We start from the raw sequence: 19,984 nt of genomic DNA, 5'->3' as shown, positions 1-19,984 counted from the left end.
ACTGGGGCGGTTCCCAGAGCCCTTACATGCTGCAGATTCACAGACTGTTACACTGTGCAGGAGCACTTCTCTCCTCCCACTGTGTGCTGAAGCTTCCTCTGTTGCAGTGAGATTACATCAGGCAGATGGAGGGGGAGTTTCCCAGCGGGAGGAAAGGATATCCTGCCCACAAGTTTGGTTTACACTGATACAGTATCTTTATACAGTGTTCCTTCTTTTCACTTTTAATAATTTACATAAGTTATATTTAATATAACATATTTTAAGTGGCATAAAAGGGTTACATTTGCATATTGGCATTTTCATGTTACTATTCACTGGAACTAACCCAGCTACATTGGTCCAACAGCCAGACTCATCTTACAGATGATTGGATAGATCTGGGTTGGTCTTTTTCATATCTTGGTTAACGGTTAAAATAAAACCTTCCTACTCTATTTAATGGACTTTTCCTTGCAATATTTTTCAGATACTTGATTGTCAGGGAAATGTTTACATGTGACAGATTAGTTTTTTGACAGATTCATTGAATATTTACACACAGCAATTGGTCAAATATCTGTAGGTGTAAAAACAGCCTGATTGCTTTTCATGGTTTTGACCTTTGGACCTATATTCTGGTGATTTATGGGGGGAGGGGGGGGGGTCATTGATAACCTTTTCACTGTATCTACAAATTACAATTTTTTTTTTCCTTCAACTTGCAAATTTTTTGCCTCCTTTTCTTGCATCTGCTCTGCTACAGTGGTAACTAATGTGCTACCTTTACAAAAAGATAACAAAAAGTCATACTACTCTTTATAGAGCGCAGGTTCTTCCGAATAAATCTGTCTGCTGACTTGAACAATAGCTGTAATGATTTTCTACATGAAGCAGATCCATCTGTCATCGACAAGCATTTCATGTGTAGCCGGCAATTTGTCACCATCATTCAGCACATTAGTAGTGGTTTACATATGGGTTTATTGTTCACAATCCACAATTTGTATCTGATGAAATATTGTCACATAATCCTCCACAGATGTTGTCCCCACCCGGCCTCGCAGATGTGTACATTTATGACAAGGTTTGATGCAATAAAATAAACCTTCACGGCCTCACACACATCGCTATAAAACGCGGCCTAGTGTGGTTTTTAGGCCGGTACAGTGCTTTAGTATGTCTTGTATTTTATATGAAGTCATACAGACTATTTTTTACTGCCAGATTCATATGTATTCTCCATTGGAAACACTGGGGGAGATTTACAAATGTCTGAGGTAAAATGGTTCTAGTTGCTCATGGAAACCAATTAGAGCTCAGCTTTCACTTTATAAACAGCTGTGGGAAATGTAAAGCTGAGCTCTGATTGGTTGCCATGGGTGTCTGCTTTCTTTTAAAAAAAAATAGTGCCACAGCGAAACATGGCTTGTGCTGGTATTGCGGGTCACTTTTATAGAAATGAATGGAGCGAATGTTCCTGGACATCCCCTTTAACGGTGTTGTTTGGTAGAGACACAGGTGTCACCCTCTCACCAACCAGATATCGTTGTCCTATTCTGAGGGTGGGCCACTATTATTAATTCCTGGACATCCCTTTTAAAGAGGTTGTCCAGAGGATGAAAAACATGGTTTCTTTTTTACAAAAACAGTGTCACATTTGAGCATTGGTAGTGGGGATATCCCCCACTACTGATGGTCAGATGTGACACTGTTTTTGTAAGAAAGAAGCCATGTTTTTCATATTCTGGACAACCTCTTTTAAAGGGGATGTCCAGGAGTTAATATAAGTGGCCTATCCTCAGAATAGGACATCAAAATCTGGGTGGTGAGAGGGTAATACCTGTCTTTCTACCAAACAACACCAGGCACGTGTGCTGCACCGTGCCCCTCCAGTACAGGGCCGTGAGCCCATAGAAGTGTATGGTGGACGTATATCGGCCGTACATACGCCGGCTGTATATACGTCCCCCATACATGTGTGTGAATGTAGCCTAAGGGTGATGACACAGGTTGGGCGCGGCTTTGTCTGCGTTTGCGTTTGCAAGCACAGACGAAGCACTACGTGTGACACCAGCCTAAGCGTTTTGAACCCATTTTTGGTCCGTTTTTAAGCAGTCCCTGTTCGTCAAATACTACAAGAAGAAGGAATCTCCCAGTATAGTACATGATATGAGGTATAACAGATTGTGCTTTTAGAGGAGAATATCTCCAACATACGGCATCCTATGTAGCAACTTCCATTATAACCTTTATTAATAATTCCTGCCCTGTAGCATTGATGGTCGTATAATATAATAACCTGAGCATTAGTAACATAACTAAGACAACACCAATCTTGTTCTAACTTTATGTTGTAAATGAAATTGTTTAAGCTTTAGATGTGCTCTTTCAGGAAGTGTCTTTTACTGGAAAGTGGGGGAGGGGTGAGGATTACAGGTCCTCGGAGCAGCTGTTCACTATAAAATAACAGGTGTAGTGTATAAGTAAATTATAGGGGGCATTGTACACTGCCGCATCTCCATCGGTAACCTCTCATCATGTAAAACAATAGTAAATGTGTTTAGTAGCTCTCTGTGCAGTAATAGGACACCGCGTCACGTTTTTTCTTGTCGTTCTGGTTACTGAGCACAGTGGAAACCAATAGAGACTTACATTGCTTTGGGCCGTGCTCACATGCTTGTGATCAGAAATGAGAGCCATGTTTTTACATAAAAAACATGTGGTTGCTTGTTCCCGAAAAAGTGTTTTGATGGAAACGCATCTGCGATCAGTTCAAGCCCCTACCCACAACTGTTGCAACATAAATGATGTGTGTGAACAAGGCCTTAGGCTGGCGCCACACGTAGCGCTTTGTCTGCGCTTGCAAACACAAACGCAGACAAAGTCGCGCCCACCGGGGCGGGCCTCGGCCCGATCGCATCGGCGTTTCTATGGAAACGCCTGCGATCGGGAACGAGCCGCCGGTGTTTTGCGTTAAACTAACGCAAAACACCGGCGGCTCGTTCCCGATCGCAGGCGTTTCCAGCGTTTCCACTCCACTTCCAGCGACGCCCCTTTACATGCCCCTCCATATCCACTTGTTGAGGTGGCATATAGGGGATAATAATCACAATGTCTAGCTGTTCTCAAGGCACTGGATTATTTCAGCTCTTGTATGTCAGAAAACTATCGTACAAGCCCTTTTTCCAAAGCTGTCTGTCCAAAAACGCATGCATTTTTTGAAAACGCATCAGTTTTTGACCAGTTTCAATTAAGATAATTGGTAAAACCTGTCAAATGCATGCGTTTTTAAACAGACTGCTTAAAAACGGACCAAAAATGGGTTCAAAACGCCATGTGTGGCATCACCCTAAATCTCCCCCAAAGAGTAAATAACATGTCAAATGAGAAATATACACGCATCTTCTTTTCATGGTGTGTAGTCAAAGAAGGTACAAGATGAGACTCTTCTCCATTCCCGGTTTGGACATCAAAAACTGCTTCTGAAATAACGCAACGTGTGGTCGCTCCCTCAGGGCGCGTTCACATGTCGCGTTTTAGCCTGCATTTTCAAGTCATACCCAGCGCCACAATTCTTCAAATTAGAAAAAAAAACATCTGACCATTATATCTCCAGGCTCCTGAGCAGTCCCAGTTGTCTCCTTAGTCTCATACCACTCTGCACTCCCTTTTCTTTAAACAGTTTTCTGGGATTTAATATTATTGGTCTATATTTACTCTATCAATATTCGGGTTCATTCGCGCTATTCACATTTGCGACTGGATATTGGTCCCCATAAACACCTATGGCGCCCGGTCAAAGTACGGTGAACACACATTTTCTCATTGCACGGTGACCGTGTACAGAGAAATATAGGACACGTCCAATACTTTGCCGTGTTATGGCGCCGGCCCTGGGCTTCTCTATGGTGAGTGGTGAATAGTGTTCATCCCTACTCCTCTCTAGCACGCCTACGGCCAAGCAAGCATGCGTTGGTTAGAATTGGGCCTTAAATTGACAGGGGTTGACTATACCTGTCAGTTGCCAAAAGGGACTTATTCTTCTTGCTCATGAGTCCACACCCTGATCCTGGTGTCCTGAGTCTTAGCCCTGAGGTTCAGAAGTTTCAATCTCCGTAGTTCCGTAAACTTTGGTTTCACAATGGTCTAATAGCCTAGTGGCTTAGTGTTTCTTTCTATGAAAGTTCAGAAATAAGTTGCAAGCCTAAGCACTGAATGAAAGTATTATTAGTTGCTTTTGTGATTATTTCATTGTTTAGGGAAGCATAAATACATCTATAACAACGGTAACCAAAAAAGTTGTCCATTGTGGGAAAAATCCTTTATTACCATTTTAATTTACATCAAACACCCCAATTTGTTATTCACTTGTGGAATCTGTAGTATGTTATCCAACTACATGGCGCCCTTGGTGGGGGAAAAAATGAGAAGGTAAGCTCCTCTTTTTCCTCTCTTTCTGACACTCCTACACATTAAATATACTTTTTGTCATAATTTTGAACCACTTACATAGAACTGAGCCTGATAAGTAAAGAATGAACATATATTGCGCACACAATTCAAATTTTATCACATCCACTACAGCCCTATATGGAGGCCATGGTTATATGAAGTCCATCTCCCATTGTCACCAGAGATGTGGAGGTACCATATTTTGAACATTAACCAGTTTGCTGCTGGGGAGGCTGCAATTCACCAACATAGCGGTATTATGATTTGTGCTCCAGCAGCAAAGAGATTACCCATCCAAAGAAGCATGGATGGGTGATCAACTTTCACACCAGAGCTTGTGCCTAGTGTCGGCAAATTCTGCTGACATCCTTCGGTTGACCTGACCCTTCCTATTCTTAAAAGAATAAGTAGTAAGCCAACGAAAGGCTACAGTGGTACGTGACCCCTGTCTGCTGGCTCATGTTGCAATGCATTGTGTGTAACAGGAAGCTCCATCTGCACCAATCTCTTTTCCGGATGAATCTTTCTGAGACACCCGTCTATATCTGTGGCTTCCCAAGTGAGCCCTAAGGCAGTTTGAGTAGACATCCTGGGTGCCTGTCTGGTAATATTGATGCCCTGCTATTTCTCAGTAAGGGAGAGCTGTAGAATCCTTTCCAGCTCTTCGTCCTCCTGCTGCTTCAGCTTCTCCTCCTCCTCCAGCTCCTTGGCGGAGAGCTCCATGGCTATCCGCAGCTGCTCCTGATAAGTGCTGAATGTGTTGCTGGAGACATTGTGTGGGGGGCTGCATCGCTGTGTGTGCTGGGGAGTTCTGCAAAAATGTAAAAATAACACTTTTTTAAAAACGTTTTTCTAAAATGTCCAATGAAAGAGTGAAAGAATTCTAACCAAAGGAACTGTCCACTTACTATTAATCGAGTGGGTTACAGATAGAGGTGAGGGTACCTGAACTTTACACTCAGCGTCCACCATTGGGCAGCTCGGCGGAACCCAGACCTGTTGCTTGATTGGCTGTTCTAGCTATGTTTGGCTAGGTGGACAGGTTACGTGGAACTGCTGAACAGGGGGATGCCGAATCTAAAGTTCAGGTCTGCTCATCTCTAGTTACAGACAATTATGGAGACTTCATTTAGTTTTACATTATGGACAAATTCCTTACAAAATTCCCATATTTTACATGTAGGTTTGATCGGAAAGTTCACTTCCTTTTGGCATGGCTCACAGGTGTCCGTGAAGCTAATGAAGATTATTATGAGGATTAATTTTCTGGTTATGGTCGTACAATCGTGGACAGATTTGCAGCTTTGACATATTTCAATTAGCAGTAAGGCATTTAAAAAACATTTTGGATGAAACCTTTCATCGAAACTTGCATGAATAGAAGGCCTTTTGGAATTCCTGATCTATTTAATTCAAACAGAAGACTTGATGAATCTGTACCATACAAACCTTTCTCCTTTCCGACCTTCATTTGACATTGGATGTGTTCCCGGTTTGCTGTTTGTAAGAGCTTCCCAAATTGTCACCTGTAAAGTGGTAAAAAGTTATGACATTTATATTCACTTTTCTTATCATTTAAGTATATCTTAACCATCTTAGTTACATTTTTGACCCCCTGAAGACAATTAAGGTCAAGCCTGACAGTAAGAAACTCCCTGCTCCCAGCCCAGTGATCAATGGATGTTGGGTAACTTTAGTAGTTGTTGGGTCCTTTGAAGACCAAGATCAGCTCTACAATGTATCCCTCTATATCTGGGACTAATATGTCAGCCCCTGTTACAAAGAAAAAAGAAAAAGAAGTCCCAAAAGTTCTTTTGTGGGGCACAATATTTGATATTCTCCTTGAAGCTACCACTATGGATAGCTGAGATGTGTACTGTGTACACAGATATTATCCAGTTCAATGGAAATTGTAATTACTTAAGTGTCTGAGCTAGTGGGGGGCGGTAGCAGGTTGTCAGAACTTTATCATTAAAAATCATGCATTTTCCAAAATTATTGCAGTTTTCATGTTTAGGATTTGTGTTTGTGGTGTAGGACAATGTCAAGATTTTAATCCAACAGGCAAACTGATAAAACTGTAATGTTAAAGAGCCATATGCCCTATATTACCTGGTCATATTCACTACCAGCTTCTAGTAAACTCTGCTGGATAGCAAACTGGAGAAGATCGTCTTCCTCCTCACGCATACTCTCACGGTAACTTCCCACCATACTGTAACCTCGAGGAGCTTCAAACAAAGACTGGTCCATGTCACAGCCACGTCCAGAAGCTTCAGATTCCAAAAAGTATATAAAATACTCATCAGAAAAACAGCATGAAGGTTACATAGATGTTACAAACCATCTAAAATATCTCATTCCCATTGCAATTACAACGCAAAGCACAACAGCAGCCAATTGGGTACCGTATGTGTATTCAGGCAAAGCAGTGAAGGTGGAGGCCTGGTGGAGCTTTCTGAAATGTTGGTGGATCATGCTACCTCCCAATCTAGAACCATGGGTGACATGAGGCATAGCTAATGGTAATCCTCTCTCTAGTCACCCCTACCCAGGACCTCCTCTGCCCCAGTGCTGAGGTCTGACACATACTCTTGGGGTCCCTCTGTCCCGTCTCCCCCTGGTGTGGCATCATACTTATAGAGCTGGTGCTGCTAACGCTGCAGGAGTCGCTGCTTGGGGAGGGGACCTCGCTGCTGGGACTTTGACGAAGGGATGACACAGGCTCATCGCATCCATTTAGGTTTCCAAAAGTGATGCGTGCATTTAAAATGTGAAAAATGGGGATTTCTGGGGGGAAAAAAGACAATTATATAATAGAGAAAATTATAATAAAATATAAATTGCATAAACATTGTGCCCAGTATATGAACAAGTGACTGTAAAGGGGTATCAAGAAAATTAAAAAAAAAAATGACAACCCCCTTTATTATTCTGTATAAACATTATACAATATGGAATAACAAGTTCATATTTCTCTACAGGAATCTCATACACAATATGCAGTTTTGACAAGTCGCAAAAAAAAAACTTGTATCCAACATGTGCATCATAACCATACAAACATTGCTCACCAATTTTGACAGGGAATCCTGGGGGTAGCCTGAGAGTGATAAAATCACGAAGTTTTGCAAAAAGTGCGTTGCTTATTGCCATGAGGTCAATGATTGGTGCCACCTGTTCTGACAAAGACAACGGGTGATCTTCACATAACCAAAGTTTGGCTTTAAACCTGAATGTAGAAAATGAAAAACAAACAGTGTTAAAAGGGTTGTCAAGGATTCAAATAAGATGGCTGCTTTCTTCACACTGCCACCATTGTTTAGAGGTTTTTCGATATTTTTAGCGTAAACCCAGTTTATCAACAGACATGGTCCTTGATGATGAATTAGTCACACTCTGCATCTCCTTCAATATGTGACATAAATGAGGATCAAATACCAGTTTATGGGGCAGATTTATTTACCCGGTCCATTCACGATCCAGCGGCGTGTTCTGTGCGGAGGATTTGGGTCTTCCGGCGATTCACTAAGGCAGTTCCTCCGACGTCCACCAGGTGTCGCTGCTGCGCTGAAGTTCATCGGAATGCACTGAACTTCACCAAGCCGGGCTGGGTGCAGGTAAGTGCGTGTACAGCGACACTTTTTTATTTTTAAATGCGGCGTTTTTTCCGAATCCGTCGGGTTTTCGTACGGCCATGCCCCCCTATTTCCGTCGCGTGCATGCTGGCGCTGATGTGCCACAATCCGATCGTGTGCGCCAAAAACCCCGGGCAATTCAGGGAAAATCTGCGCAAAACGGAAAAATTTGGGTAAATTGCCGTAAAAACCGCGATTCGGGCCCTTAGTAAATGACCCCCTTTGTCTATGATGAACAGCCCTAAGCTTACAGATCCGAAGAACATAGAAGCCAAGAGAGTGTCCCTTGGAACGGCTCCATTCTACTGGAGCAGTACAGACAACGTTTTTTAAATTAAACAATATAAAGTAATAACTTTATAGGGAAACAAAGGGAGCACCCACTTCAGGCTCTACTTACTTCTGCGTTTTGGTCGTAAGTTCCATAGGTCGCCCCATATCCCGGTGTCCCAATTCAAAATTAGGGTCAAAATATTCTTCTGGAGTGATGGCTGTTGGGTTAGTCTGGCTAAAAGTTTGGGTGATTAATGTCTGCTAAAACGAAAACATACAAAAAGACTAATTTTAATATTATTTATCAAATAGTTATCTTTTCCTCTCTCCATAATATAGTGTATTTGTTATTGTTTGTTTGCCAAGTGTGCATTATAAATTAGGGATATGTCATGTGACAGTCTGATACTGTCAGGATTAAAAGGCTCCCCCAACTCTGGTAAAACCCACTTGGCTAACTACTCATAGATAGTAATGAGCGGACTGTCAAAATTCGGGTTTGGCCAGGTTCAACCGAATCCGAATTTTAAAGCAATGGCAATAGATCACGGGGTCGATCACGGGGGTGATGGAAGCCAAGGTGGAGCCTCTGGCTTTTTACCACCCGCTGCCGGCTTTTACTACCACTGGCAACTTTGCAAGGGGCGATTGGAGGGTTAACACCGGGAAATGCTGATAGCAACGATGTCGGTGTTACATGCAGCAAACACTCCCCTTTTATGGAGAGGGCACAGCCCTCTCTATACACCAACAGCTGATGTGTGACGTAGGGGTTAAACTGCCCATGCTGCGAGCGCATTGGTATGCCACCAGAGCTGCATGCCGCCATTTTTGGATGGATCATCAACTCACAGTGTTGAGCCATTTAAATGCTGTTGGCCACTTTTCTGGTTGCATTTATAGAGTTACCTTCCCCGAACAGTGCCAACACTGATCACAGGCTTTAATGTCGGGGGAAGGGGGTTTGAGCCAATCCTGGAGCCAGTCCCAGAGATCCATCATCACTACTCATAAACAACTTGTATTATAGAGGAACCAATTCTAGTTGCAAGAAAACATACCGCTACAATTGTTATGCCACCTGGAATATTTATTAAAACAGATAATATAAGATAAAATCATACAGAGCAAAAGTGAAACCTCGCCAGATGACCCGTTTGAGAAAACCGCCTCCTGAACAGATACATTTTTTTCAGTGTCAGATTTTTTCCCCCACTTCACTCTCCCTGTGAGCAGTCCACCCCTTTTATACAGAAGGTCTGGCGCTTTACAACTGAATACACCAGTCCTAATTTGCTTCTCCTTGGGTTGTTCTGTACTAGCATCACAATTCCCTGAGACAGAAATCATATTGATGGCAGCATATGTTTATGAAAATGAGAAGAAAATTGGTACAAGTAGCAGCAATCTGGGAGATGACAGGTAATTTTCCTATTCTGTCACTTTATATGGGTTTATGATTTCTTACAACTCACTGTGAGAGGCGTGAGAGTAATATTGGCAAACACATACATTGGCACTATGAGGTCAATTACATTTTTTCCATCTACAATTAAATACTTTTAGACATAATTCACCATACAGCTCTATCAGCAGGACTGGAGGCTCACAATCAGCTGATGGCGGTGGAGGTTTGCCAGGAATCTCTACAATTAAATCACTGAATGCATTATGAAAAGCAAATTGTGTTTCAATGTGGGGGAGAAGTTTCATGATGTGTTAAGCAAAGCCAAGAGAGACAATAGAGGCGAATGCATCCTCTTCTACAGTCCTTCTATTAAAAAGGATCTTGTACAATGGGAAGCAGTCTATGGGTAAGAGAGAAGTCAGCTTGAAGGAATGGTGACATAGGGAGCAGTCTGTGTGAGAGGAGACATAGGGAGCAGTCTGTGTGAGAGGAGACATAGGGAGCAGTCTGTGTGAGAGGAGACATAGGGAGCAGTCTGCGTGAGAGGAGACATAGGGAGCAGTCTGCGTGAGAGGAGACATAGGGAGCAGTCTGCGTGAGAGGAGACATAGGGAGCAGTCTGCGTGAGAGGAGACATAGGGAGCAGTCTGCGTGAGAGGAGACATAGGGAGCAGTCTGCGTGAGAGGAGACATAGGGAGCAGTCTGCGTGAGAGGAGACATAGGGAGCAGTCTGCGTGAGAGGAGACATAGGGAGCAGTCTGCGTGAGAGGAGACATAGGGAGCAGTCTGCGTGAGAGGAGACATAGGGAGCAGTCTGCGTGAGAGGAGACATAGGGAGCAGTCTGCGTGAGAGGAGACATAGGGAGCAGTCTGCGTGAGAGGAGACATAGGGAACAGTCTGCGTGAGAAGAGACATAGGAAGCAGTCTGCGTGAGAGGAGACATAGGGAGCAGTCTGCGTGAGAGGAGACATAGGGAGCAGTCTGCGTGAGAGGAGACATAGGAAGCAGTCTGCGTGAGAGGAGACATAGGGAGCAGTCTGCGTGAGAAGAGACAGAGGGAGCAGTCTGCGTGAGAGGAGACATAGGGAGCAGTCTGCGTGAGAGGAGACATAGGGAGCAGTCTGCGTGAGAGGAGACATAGGGAGCAGTCTGCGTGAGAGAAGACATAGGGAGCAGTCTGCGTGAGAGGAGACATAGGGAACAGTCTATGTGAGAGGAGACATGGGGAGCAGTCTGCGTGAGAGGAGACATAGGGAGCAGTCTGCGTGAGAGGAGACATAGGGAGCAGTCTGTGTGAGAGGAGAGATTGGGAACAGGCTCTATAAGAAAGGGAGAAATCAATGCCAGCAGTTTGTGTGAGAGAAGATATAAGCTTGATGGGAAGTCAATAAGTGAGAATGGGCATGATGAGCAACTCGTATAAAATAGGGGTTATTATCAGCAGTTTGGGAAGAAGAGGTCACATTTTTTATACTTTAAAACTTTCCTACACACTTTTTTAAGATTGCATTGGTGTGAACATTTTTCTAATACACTTTATTAAGATGTTCTGCTTTGTTTGTGAAAAGTCCCCCCTAAGTTATGTATTCCCTGTCTGTTGATATGGAGAGACTGTATTCCAACCATTGTAGTGTGTCTCTATGCAGGCGGAAAATTAGCTACTCCCCTTGTTTTAACTCTTTTTGCTCTCTGCCTGGCTATAGTATTCCATGAGCATTATTTTCTCACAGAACTGTTTGTCACACCCTGCTCAGCATGTCTTTCCTTATATAGCTGAAAATGAAAATAACAGATAAGTAGGGAGAGACTTGCAGTAATATAGCAAGGTAGAGAGCAGAAAGTGTATTAAAAAATAACTTTGCTATCCCCAGCATGTGCAACATCTAGTCATAACTATGTTCTCGGTCCCAGTAGCTAAATCAATTTGCATATGAGAATCTAAGGTTCCAAAGACCTATATCTTGAACTTCTACCAATAGAAAGCTTAGGGGCACCATAGGCAAGGTGCAAGGTCTCAGTAAACTGAAGAAACATCACCTGACAAGTTCTCTTTAAGAACGCATATATGTTGATACTCTAATATTTTGATGTGTCTGTATGAGGGCTATGGTCTGTGATTTAAAGAAAATCTACCATTTGATATGATGCAGTATGAAGCAAACATACCTTGAGACTGCTGTAGCTACACTGATGCAGAATCATATCTTGTTTAATCCCTGAGCTGAGTGGTTTTGCTGAAAAAAACAATTATAGAATTCAGGATAATGAGTCTCGGTCGCTCCTTTGAGTGGCTCAGCCTTTCTCTTCTTACACTGCTCAGGAGATTGATGTAATCACTGACAGGAAGAAGTAATCAATGGCTGCACCATCTCCCAATGGCTGCTGTGTATGAGTGATACAGCTCAGCTTGATTTGTCCTGTCTGGAACAGTGAAGAGATCAGCTCCTCATAATGGGGGTCATTTACTAAGGGCCCTATTTGCGGTTTCCCGACGTGTTACCCGAATTTTTCCGATTTGCGCCGACTTCCCCTGAATTGCCCCGGGATTTTGACGCACGCGGTCGGATTGTGGCGCATCGGTGCTGGCATGCACGCAACGGAAATCGGGGGGGGGGGGGCATGGCCAAACGAAAACCCGACGGATTCGGAAGAACCGCCGCATTTAAAACAAAACATGTGTCGCGAAAATTACACTTACCTTCACTAGGTATTGGCCGGTGAATTTCAGGGCATTCCAGCGCGCCTCCGGGGAACTTCAGCGCAGCAGCGACATCTGGTGGACGGCGGAGGAACTACCTTAGTGAATCCCGGCCGGACCCGAATCCACCGCAGAGAACGCGCCGCTGGATCGCGAACGGACCGGGTAAGTAAATATGCCCCAATGTGTTTATGTACTGCAAGAAACATGCAATCCAGCTTTCTCAAGATCCTGAAGGTCATAATTGTTTTTTCAGCAAAACCACTCAACTCAGGGATTAAAGAAGATATGTTTCAGCATCAGTGTAGCTACAGCACTCTCAAGGTATGTTTGGTTCATAATTAGAGATGAGCGAGTATACTCGTCCGAGCTTGATGCTCGTTCGAGTATTAAGGTACTCGAAGCGGCTCGTTGCTCGGACGAGTATTTCCCCTGCTCGAGATCGAGCATTAAATTAAAAAAACACAGTGAAGAACAATGAAGAATAGAATAAAAACAGTGAACACAGGATCATTTAAGTGAAAAACACAGTGAAGAACACAGTGAAGAATAGATTACAGATGTTCGGCACATCTGCTTACTTGTCGGAAGGGCGCGGAACGGTGCGAACAAAATGTGAAGAACAATATATAGCTCCTGGGCAGCTGTGGAGAGTAAAAGGAAGCAGAAATCTGGGGAGACCGAGGCTGCAGGAAGAGGGGTGTCCCGCTCCCCTGCAACCCTCCCCCAAGACGTGCACCCTGCATCGGCTCGACATGCGGCAGACAGCCCCGCGCCCCGCACCCGCCGCCACTGATGACTGAGCCGCTGCATGTAGCGGAATCTTCCTGCTCGCTGTGTTGTCGGACTGGCGCTGACTGTTGGATGTGTACCGGTACCTTGTCATGCCCGGCGGAAGAAGGGGTCCAAGCCGGCAGCAACTGTGCCGATCCGCTTTGCCCTCACTGTAGACTCTGATTGGCGGGACGTGTGGCAATGGCACAGGGTTAAGAAACAGGAATGGCAGCGCTGTTGGCCTCTCCGCTCCTCCGATAACCGCCCTGATCACCCCCGAGCCGGTGCATCACTGCCGCATCCCTTACCTGCCGCTGGACGGGAGTCTTCTTTTCAAGTTCCTCTTCTTCATCTACCTTCTGGTGTCGCTTTTCATCCAGTACATAAACATCTATAAGACGGCATCGGGGAGACTTCAGTGGAAGAAGAGGAGCGGATCCCGGGACAGCGTATCTCCCGACAAGTAAGCAGATGTGCAGAACATCTGTAATCTATTCTTCACTGTGTTCTTCACTGTGTTTTTCACTTAAATGATCCTCTGTTCACTGTGTTCACTGTTTTTATTCTATTCTTCACTGTTCTTCACATCTGTTAACTTGTCGGGAGATAATATACGCGCGGAACAGTGAAGAATAGATTGCAGATGTTTGCATACATCTGCTAACTTATCAGAAGACATTCTATTTCAATTAAATAACACATTTTATTCCCGAACCATGGTCCCTTTGAAAAATGCTCGAGTCTCCCATTGACTTCAATGGGGCTCGTTATTCGAGACGAGCACTCGAGCATCAGGAAAAGTTCGTCTCGAATAACGAGCACCCGAGCATTTTAGTGCTCGCTCATCTCTATTCATAATGCATCAAATCAAATGGTAGATTTCCTTTAACAATAAACAATGTTTTGCAAAATGTTATATTTTTGACTTTTCAATGCATACAAGATTTTCTCATATGTCTTACTGTAGCTGTACTATAGAAACATTCTAAATATTTCATGAATCAGGTTTGATAACAAGCCTGACTTACAGATAACATATGAAGAAGACATAAGGTGCCTGCTCATTCCATTGCTTCCCATCAAATCACTTGTAATATGAGGGTCAGCGTCTCTATCTTCATCCAGAGGTCATTCCGCGTCTTCAGGATACGATTATTGATAACCATCAGACAGGAGGCGGCTCTGACTACATTCTGCCACTCCGGGTATTGATTTACACTAAATCCTTATTTCTCAGAGACGCCTAATACAATCCTTGTGAGTATAGTCACACAGCAATCACGTCATATTACTCACCCCATTGTTTGGTCCTACATGCTGCTCAGCTATGCCCAGGAACGACTGCAAAGGCGTTTTACTACCTGGAAGGAAAATTGAGATGTAATAGCACAAATAGGGATGGACCTGATCATTTTCCTACCGGTGACTGTGATACAAATATAGACTTTATCATTTCCAGTGCAAAGCAGCATCATTATGTCTTATGGATGATAAGGATTAGTGTGATATACTGTATTATCTTCTGTGCCTATAAAGGAGTATAATATTGATACAGTACAGTACATCCCATGTGGGATGTATTTAACGCTGTGTATAACCTTTTATATTCCTGTTTTTCTTTATATGATTTTTTTAGCTTCACCTAATACATATATGTTATTGTATCCCAAAAAAATGCAATGAGGCAGCACACCAGTAAGTGTAAAGGTGATCTGTATTCACCCATGGCAATATAAGGTGCAGCGTTTCAGCCAGGGCTCCATGGATGAGCTGAAGCGTTGCACCTTATATTGCAATGGGTGAATAAAGATCACCTTTATACATACCAGAGTGCTGCTTCATTGCATTTTTTGGGATATTTGATCTCACAAACCGGTGGATCGGGTTTGTTGGAGGCGTGCACCCACCATTGGACTTGATCCATTATACTCGCTGTGCTGCTCCACAATCGGACTGTTTGCTGTATGTTATTGTATGTATGTTGGAAAACAGCACAAACAGAATCGCTGGTATCCTATTATTTTCATAACTCCATGACTTCTAAAACGCTATACAAAATTACATTTCCATCTCAATGACAAAAACAACTCAGTGGGGCTACCACAAGGACCCCCTATTTCTGTATTCAACAGAAAATATTGGTATTAAAAGCTTGGGTTCCCATAGGACGTACCTGCAGCAGAATATGGCAGCGGCTAATCCTCTGCTAAGTATAGTAACAGGGAAATGATCTCATCCACTGTATGTGATGCTAGAAAACATGCAGTGATAACTGAGCTATGGTGCCGGTGCTCACGCTGCAGCATGACAACCTATGTTGTGCTTTTTCATCATTGGCTTGTATCCTATGTTTAAAACTGACCCACAAGACTCCTGCAAGAAACACTCCTGCAGAATATAAGTCATTTTACAACAGCGCCCCGTGTCTCTTATGGAAGACTCTTCAAAACCATCGATCTTTTGTGTGCACCTTTGTTTTTACCTGCTCTACACCATTTTCTCAATTTCTTCACCACCCTCTCCCCCCAGTTATGGGTGTTCTTCCACATATATTGTCTGGATGCAGTACTCATACACAACCTGCAGGGGGAGCTATCTACTTATGATGATGAGCAGTGGGACTTACCATCAAATGTCTCCGTTAATTATCTTCTTATATAGCACAGAATATCTTATGGGTGAATGAATAAAGCAGGGAAACATAGGATAGCTAAACCTTACAGTTTTGGTATATCATTTATTCAATTTTATGTTATTTCTGATTGGTAGCTCTAGGAGATGGAGTCCTTCCAGGCTTAGAGTTGGTAAAATTATTCTGCAGGGTTCATTCGGAACCTAAACTAAGCATTTTTTTTCATTCAAAAATTTAGAACAGTTTCTTTGATTAGTTATCCGTGTATGATCCATAAAGACTTATCCATTGGGATTGTGACTGACCAACAAGAATAAATGTAACATGGCGCTCACTGACATGCCTCAACTAAAAGCTCAAGGCACCCTACACTCACCTGTGTTAGTACCAGTACAATTTTTTTATAATATGTTTTTTTCTCTGTTTACCCATTCAGCCATCATAAAGGCTAGGGAGAGACATATCCAGCCCTGAATATCATTAAGGATTGCAAATTATCATTACTATTACAACTACAGCAAAACCACTAGGTTCTAGTCTCACATAGACATATATAAAATATTCATGCAAAATTTCACATTTGTGACACAGTAGGGCTCATTTACTAAGGGCCCCGCAGACCGGACTTTCCCCAGACATCCCGACGATTTCCATCTTGCGCCGCTGGGACAGGGATTTAAAAGGGTTTTTTGGCGCAGACGCCAGCTTTCAAGCAACACAAACCAGGGGGCGGGCCGTCAGAAGGTCCGATGGATTCGGACAAACTGTGGGATTTAACTTCAAAATTGTGTCGAAAGCCATGCACTTACATGGTGAACTCCGGCGGACCTGATCAGGAAGCGACAAATGCAGGTTATCGGCAGGCTATCCTCGTCGTTCAGTGCGGATCGGGGATCGTGCAGGGACCAGGTAAGTAAATGTGCCCCAGTGTTGCAAAATAACATTGGGGCACAATTTCTTACCTGGTCCAGTTGCGATCCTGCGGCGTGTTGTCCGTAGAGGATTCGGGTCTGCCGGGATTCATTAAGGTTGTGCGCCCGATATCCAGCAGGTGTCACTCGTGCGCCGAGGTCCGCCGGAGTTCACCTTCTTCTTCCTGGTGCATGTAAGTGCGTGATCTTGCGACACAAATTTTAAATTCTGATCGCGTGCGCCAAAATCCCAGTGCAATTCGGCGCAAAAAAGAAATATTCAGGAAACCCGATGAAGGTGCGGCGTTCGGACCCTTAGTAAATGAGCCCCATTGTTTTAAATCATCCCATAGCATCTCATTATGACCCACTAAGAATAGACCCAAGGAATGTCTGTAAATTCAATGTATACATGATTATTAAACTATAACAAGTTTTTTCCAGTATGGATATGTTTTAAACTTTAAAAATAAAAAATGTAAACATAAAAGTCTAATCATGGGGGTTGGACTGCTGGGATGTCCACTATCAGAAGAATGGTGCCTTGTGATTCGGACTTGTCTTGACTCCGGCATTGGTCAAACAGGAAATTCCATGAAAGTCAATGGTGCACAGAACGAGTCAATGGATGAGACCTGTATCCCCAATTTTTGTATATGAAAAATACCCTTTACGTTTATAATGAAACTACTCAGCCATGATGGCTATGTCTTCCATAGAAAACCAAATACCGTACATTGACGTCTCTATGACTGTTCCAAGTTCAATCTATTTAGCATCATTCATATAACCTTGCCATGTAAAATTATATTGTCATAAAACAATGTGACCCCTTTATAATGCCGTGTAATCGGTTTTTTTTTACTGTTATATTTTGGTCTCTCTACATGCATTTCCCTTGCGTGAAATATATTTACAGATCACACATTTCTACCTTTTTCACACCAATTTTTCAACTTTGAAGAACCTGGTTTGCATGTGTTACCGTAATAAAAAAAAGTAACTTGAAGTTGAAGAGCTGCGGGTTTACAATACTGGTATATTTTTTGCATGTTAGGCTTTAAAAATGTAGCTGTTAGATCCTCTTAGATTGTTGTGTCTCCTAATAGCGCAGCGCATTGATGTTACGGTAATTCTGTATGATGAGAGCCACAGACTCAGCCCTCCTCGTACATCACACAGCAGACACCTGTCACTAACACCTGTAACCGGGGCTGGCAGGTGTTAACCATTTAAGTACTGCCGTCAAATGTAGCTGCGGGAATGAGGGTGCGGTCACACGTCGCGTTTACCGCATGCGTTTAAAATAGCTGAAGATTGATTTGCTTAATTATACAGCTGTTAACACGCGTGTTTACAAAACACAACCGTAAACGCATTGTTAACATTGTGGTTAACCCTTTCAGGACCTGGCCCTTTTTTGTTTTTTCATTTTCATTTTTTACTCCCCATGATCAAAAATCCCTAACTTTTTTATTTTTCCATGTACAGAGCTGTGTGACGGCTTATTTTCTGCGTAACAAATTGCACTTCATAGAGATGGTATTGAATATTCCATGCCGTGTACTAGGAAGCGGGAAAAAAATTCCAAATGCAGTGAAATTGGTAAAAAAACGCATTTGTGCCGCCTTCTTGTGGGCTTGGATCTTACGGATTTCACTGTGCGCCCCAAATGACATGTCTACTTTATTCTTTGCGTCGGTACGATTACGGGGATACCAAATTTGTATAGGTTTTATAATGTTTTCATACATTTAAAAATATTAAAACCTCCTGTACAAAAATTTTTCTTGGGATTTTGCCATCTTCTGGCGCTAATAACTTTTTTATACTTTGGTGTACTGAGCTGTGGGTGGTGTCGTTTTTTGCGGATTTTGATGACGTTTACATTGTTATCAATTTTAGGACTGTACGACCTTGTGATCACTTTTTATAGAATTTTTAAATTTTTTTAAATGACAAAAAAAGTGCCATTTTCGAATTTGGGCGCGATTTTCCGTTACGGGATTAAACGCAGTGAAAAAACGTTATCATATTTTGATAGATCGGGCATTTTCGGACGCGGTGATACCTGATGTGTTTATGATTTTTACTGTTTATTTATATTTATATCAGTTCTAGGGAAAGGGGGGTGATTTGAGTTTTTAGGGTTTTTTATTATGATTTTTTTTTTTTTAACTTTTTTTTATTTTTATTTTTAGTACTTTTCAGACTCCCTAGGGTACTTTAACCCTAGGGGGTCTGCACGATCCTATCATATACTGCCATACTACAGTATGGCAGTATATGGGGATTTTACTCCTCATACATTACAATGTCCTGATAGCACATTGTAATGCATGGGTTAACCAGAAGTAGCCTCGGGTCTTCGCGAGACCCGAGGTTACCATGGCGACGGATCGCCGCTCCCCGATGACGTCACGGGGAGCGGCGATCCTCGAAAAGATGGCGGCGCCCACGCGCCGCCATGCTTTTGATGCCGCCGGCAGCATTGCCGGCGGCGATCGAGGTGAAAACACCCGCGATCGGTGCTAGCACCGATCGCGGGTGTTACCGGTAAGCCTTTGCTGCAATATGCAGCAAAGACTTACCGGCTATGGAGAGGGCTCAGCGCGTGAGCCCTCTCCATGCACCCGCGGCCGACCCGTGACGTGCTATTACGTCACGGGTCGTGAAAGGGTTAATGCATGCGTTTGTTAACACAATGTTTTGTAAACGCAAGTGTTAACAGCTGTTTAATTAGGCAAATCTCCCTTCAGCTGTTGCAGTGCGTTTTAAACGCGACGCGTGACCGCACCGTTAGATTGCACCATTAAATATGCACCCCCACGATGGTTGTTGCTATGACAGCCTCCAATACATATCCCATATACTGGCGATATACTACAATATCTTGTATCAGAAATTAAACACCTTGGGTGGACTCAAAAAAATGTAAAATAAAAGTTTAAAAATTTTAAAAACTTGTTTCCCTAAACTGGAAATAAAAATAAAAAGCAACATATTCATAAACTTGTTAGTTATCCCCATGTCCTAAAACGCTGAACTATCAAAATATCCAAATGGGGCGAATACTGGGAAGGAAAAACAAGTGACTTGTTTGCCATAAATGAAAAGTGATAGATACGGTTTTACGGTGCCCACATTGGTATCAATGAAAACGTCAACTCAGCATGCATCTCTGTGTCCAAAGCTTTTTTTCAAAGATTACAAT

General features: G+C 43.0%; 1 protein-coding gene across 4 annotated transcripts in view; it reads right to left on the bottom strand.

Moving 5' to 3' along the window:
• Window positions 1-4,281: 4,281 nt before the first annotated feature.
• Window positions 4,282-19,984, bottom strand: part of ANKRD13B (ankyrin repeat domain 13B) — a 136,991-nt gene continuing 121,288 nt past the window's right edge. The window contains exons 9-15 of one of the 4 annotated variants that reach the window (XM_072138335.1): window positions 14,524-14,588; window positions 8,473-8,603; window positions 7,509-7,666; window positions 7,027-7,224; window positions 6,547-6,707; window positions 5,884-5,960; window positions 4,282-5,245 (exon numbers count right to left, since the gene is read on the bottom strand). In XM_072138335.1, the coding sequence (XP_071994436.1) occupies window positions 5,056-5,245; window positions 5,884-5,960; window positions 6,547-6,707; window positions 7,027-7,224; window positions 7,509-7,666; window positions 8,473-8,603; window positions 14,524-14,588 (980 nt within the window). In that variant the 3' untranslated portion in view covers window positions 4,282-5,055. Of the gene's footprint in view, window positions 5,246-5,883; window positions 5,961-6,546; window positions 6,708-7,026; window positions 7,225-7,508; window positions 7,667-8,472; window positions 8,607-14,523; window positions 14,589-19,984 lie in introns of all 4 variants that reach the window. The other 3 variants (XM_072138334.1, XM_072138337.1, XM_072138336.1) reach the window with 3 other exon arrangements.

This window comes from Engystomops pustulosus, chromosome 2 (genome assembly GCF_040894005.1).
Source record: "Engystomops pustulosus chromosome 2, aEngPut4.maternal, whole genome shotgun sequence".
NCBI lineage: Eukaryota > Metazoa > Chordata > Amphibia > Anura > Leptodactylidae > Engystomops > Engystomops pustulosus.
The sequence above is the reverse complement of the archived record's forward strand: the minus strand, read 5'-3'. Positions and strand labels throughout refer to the sequence as shown.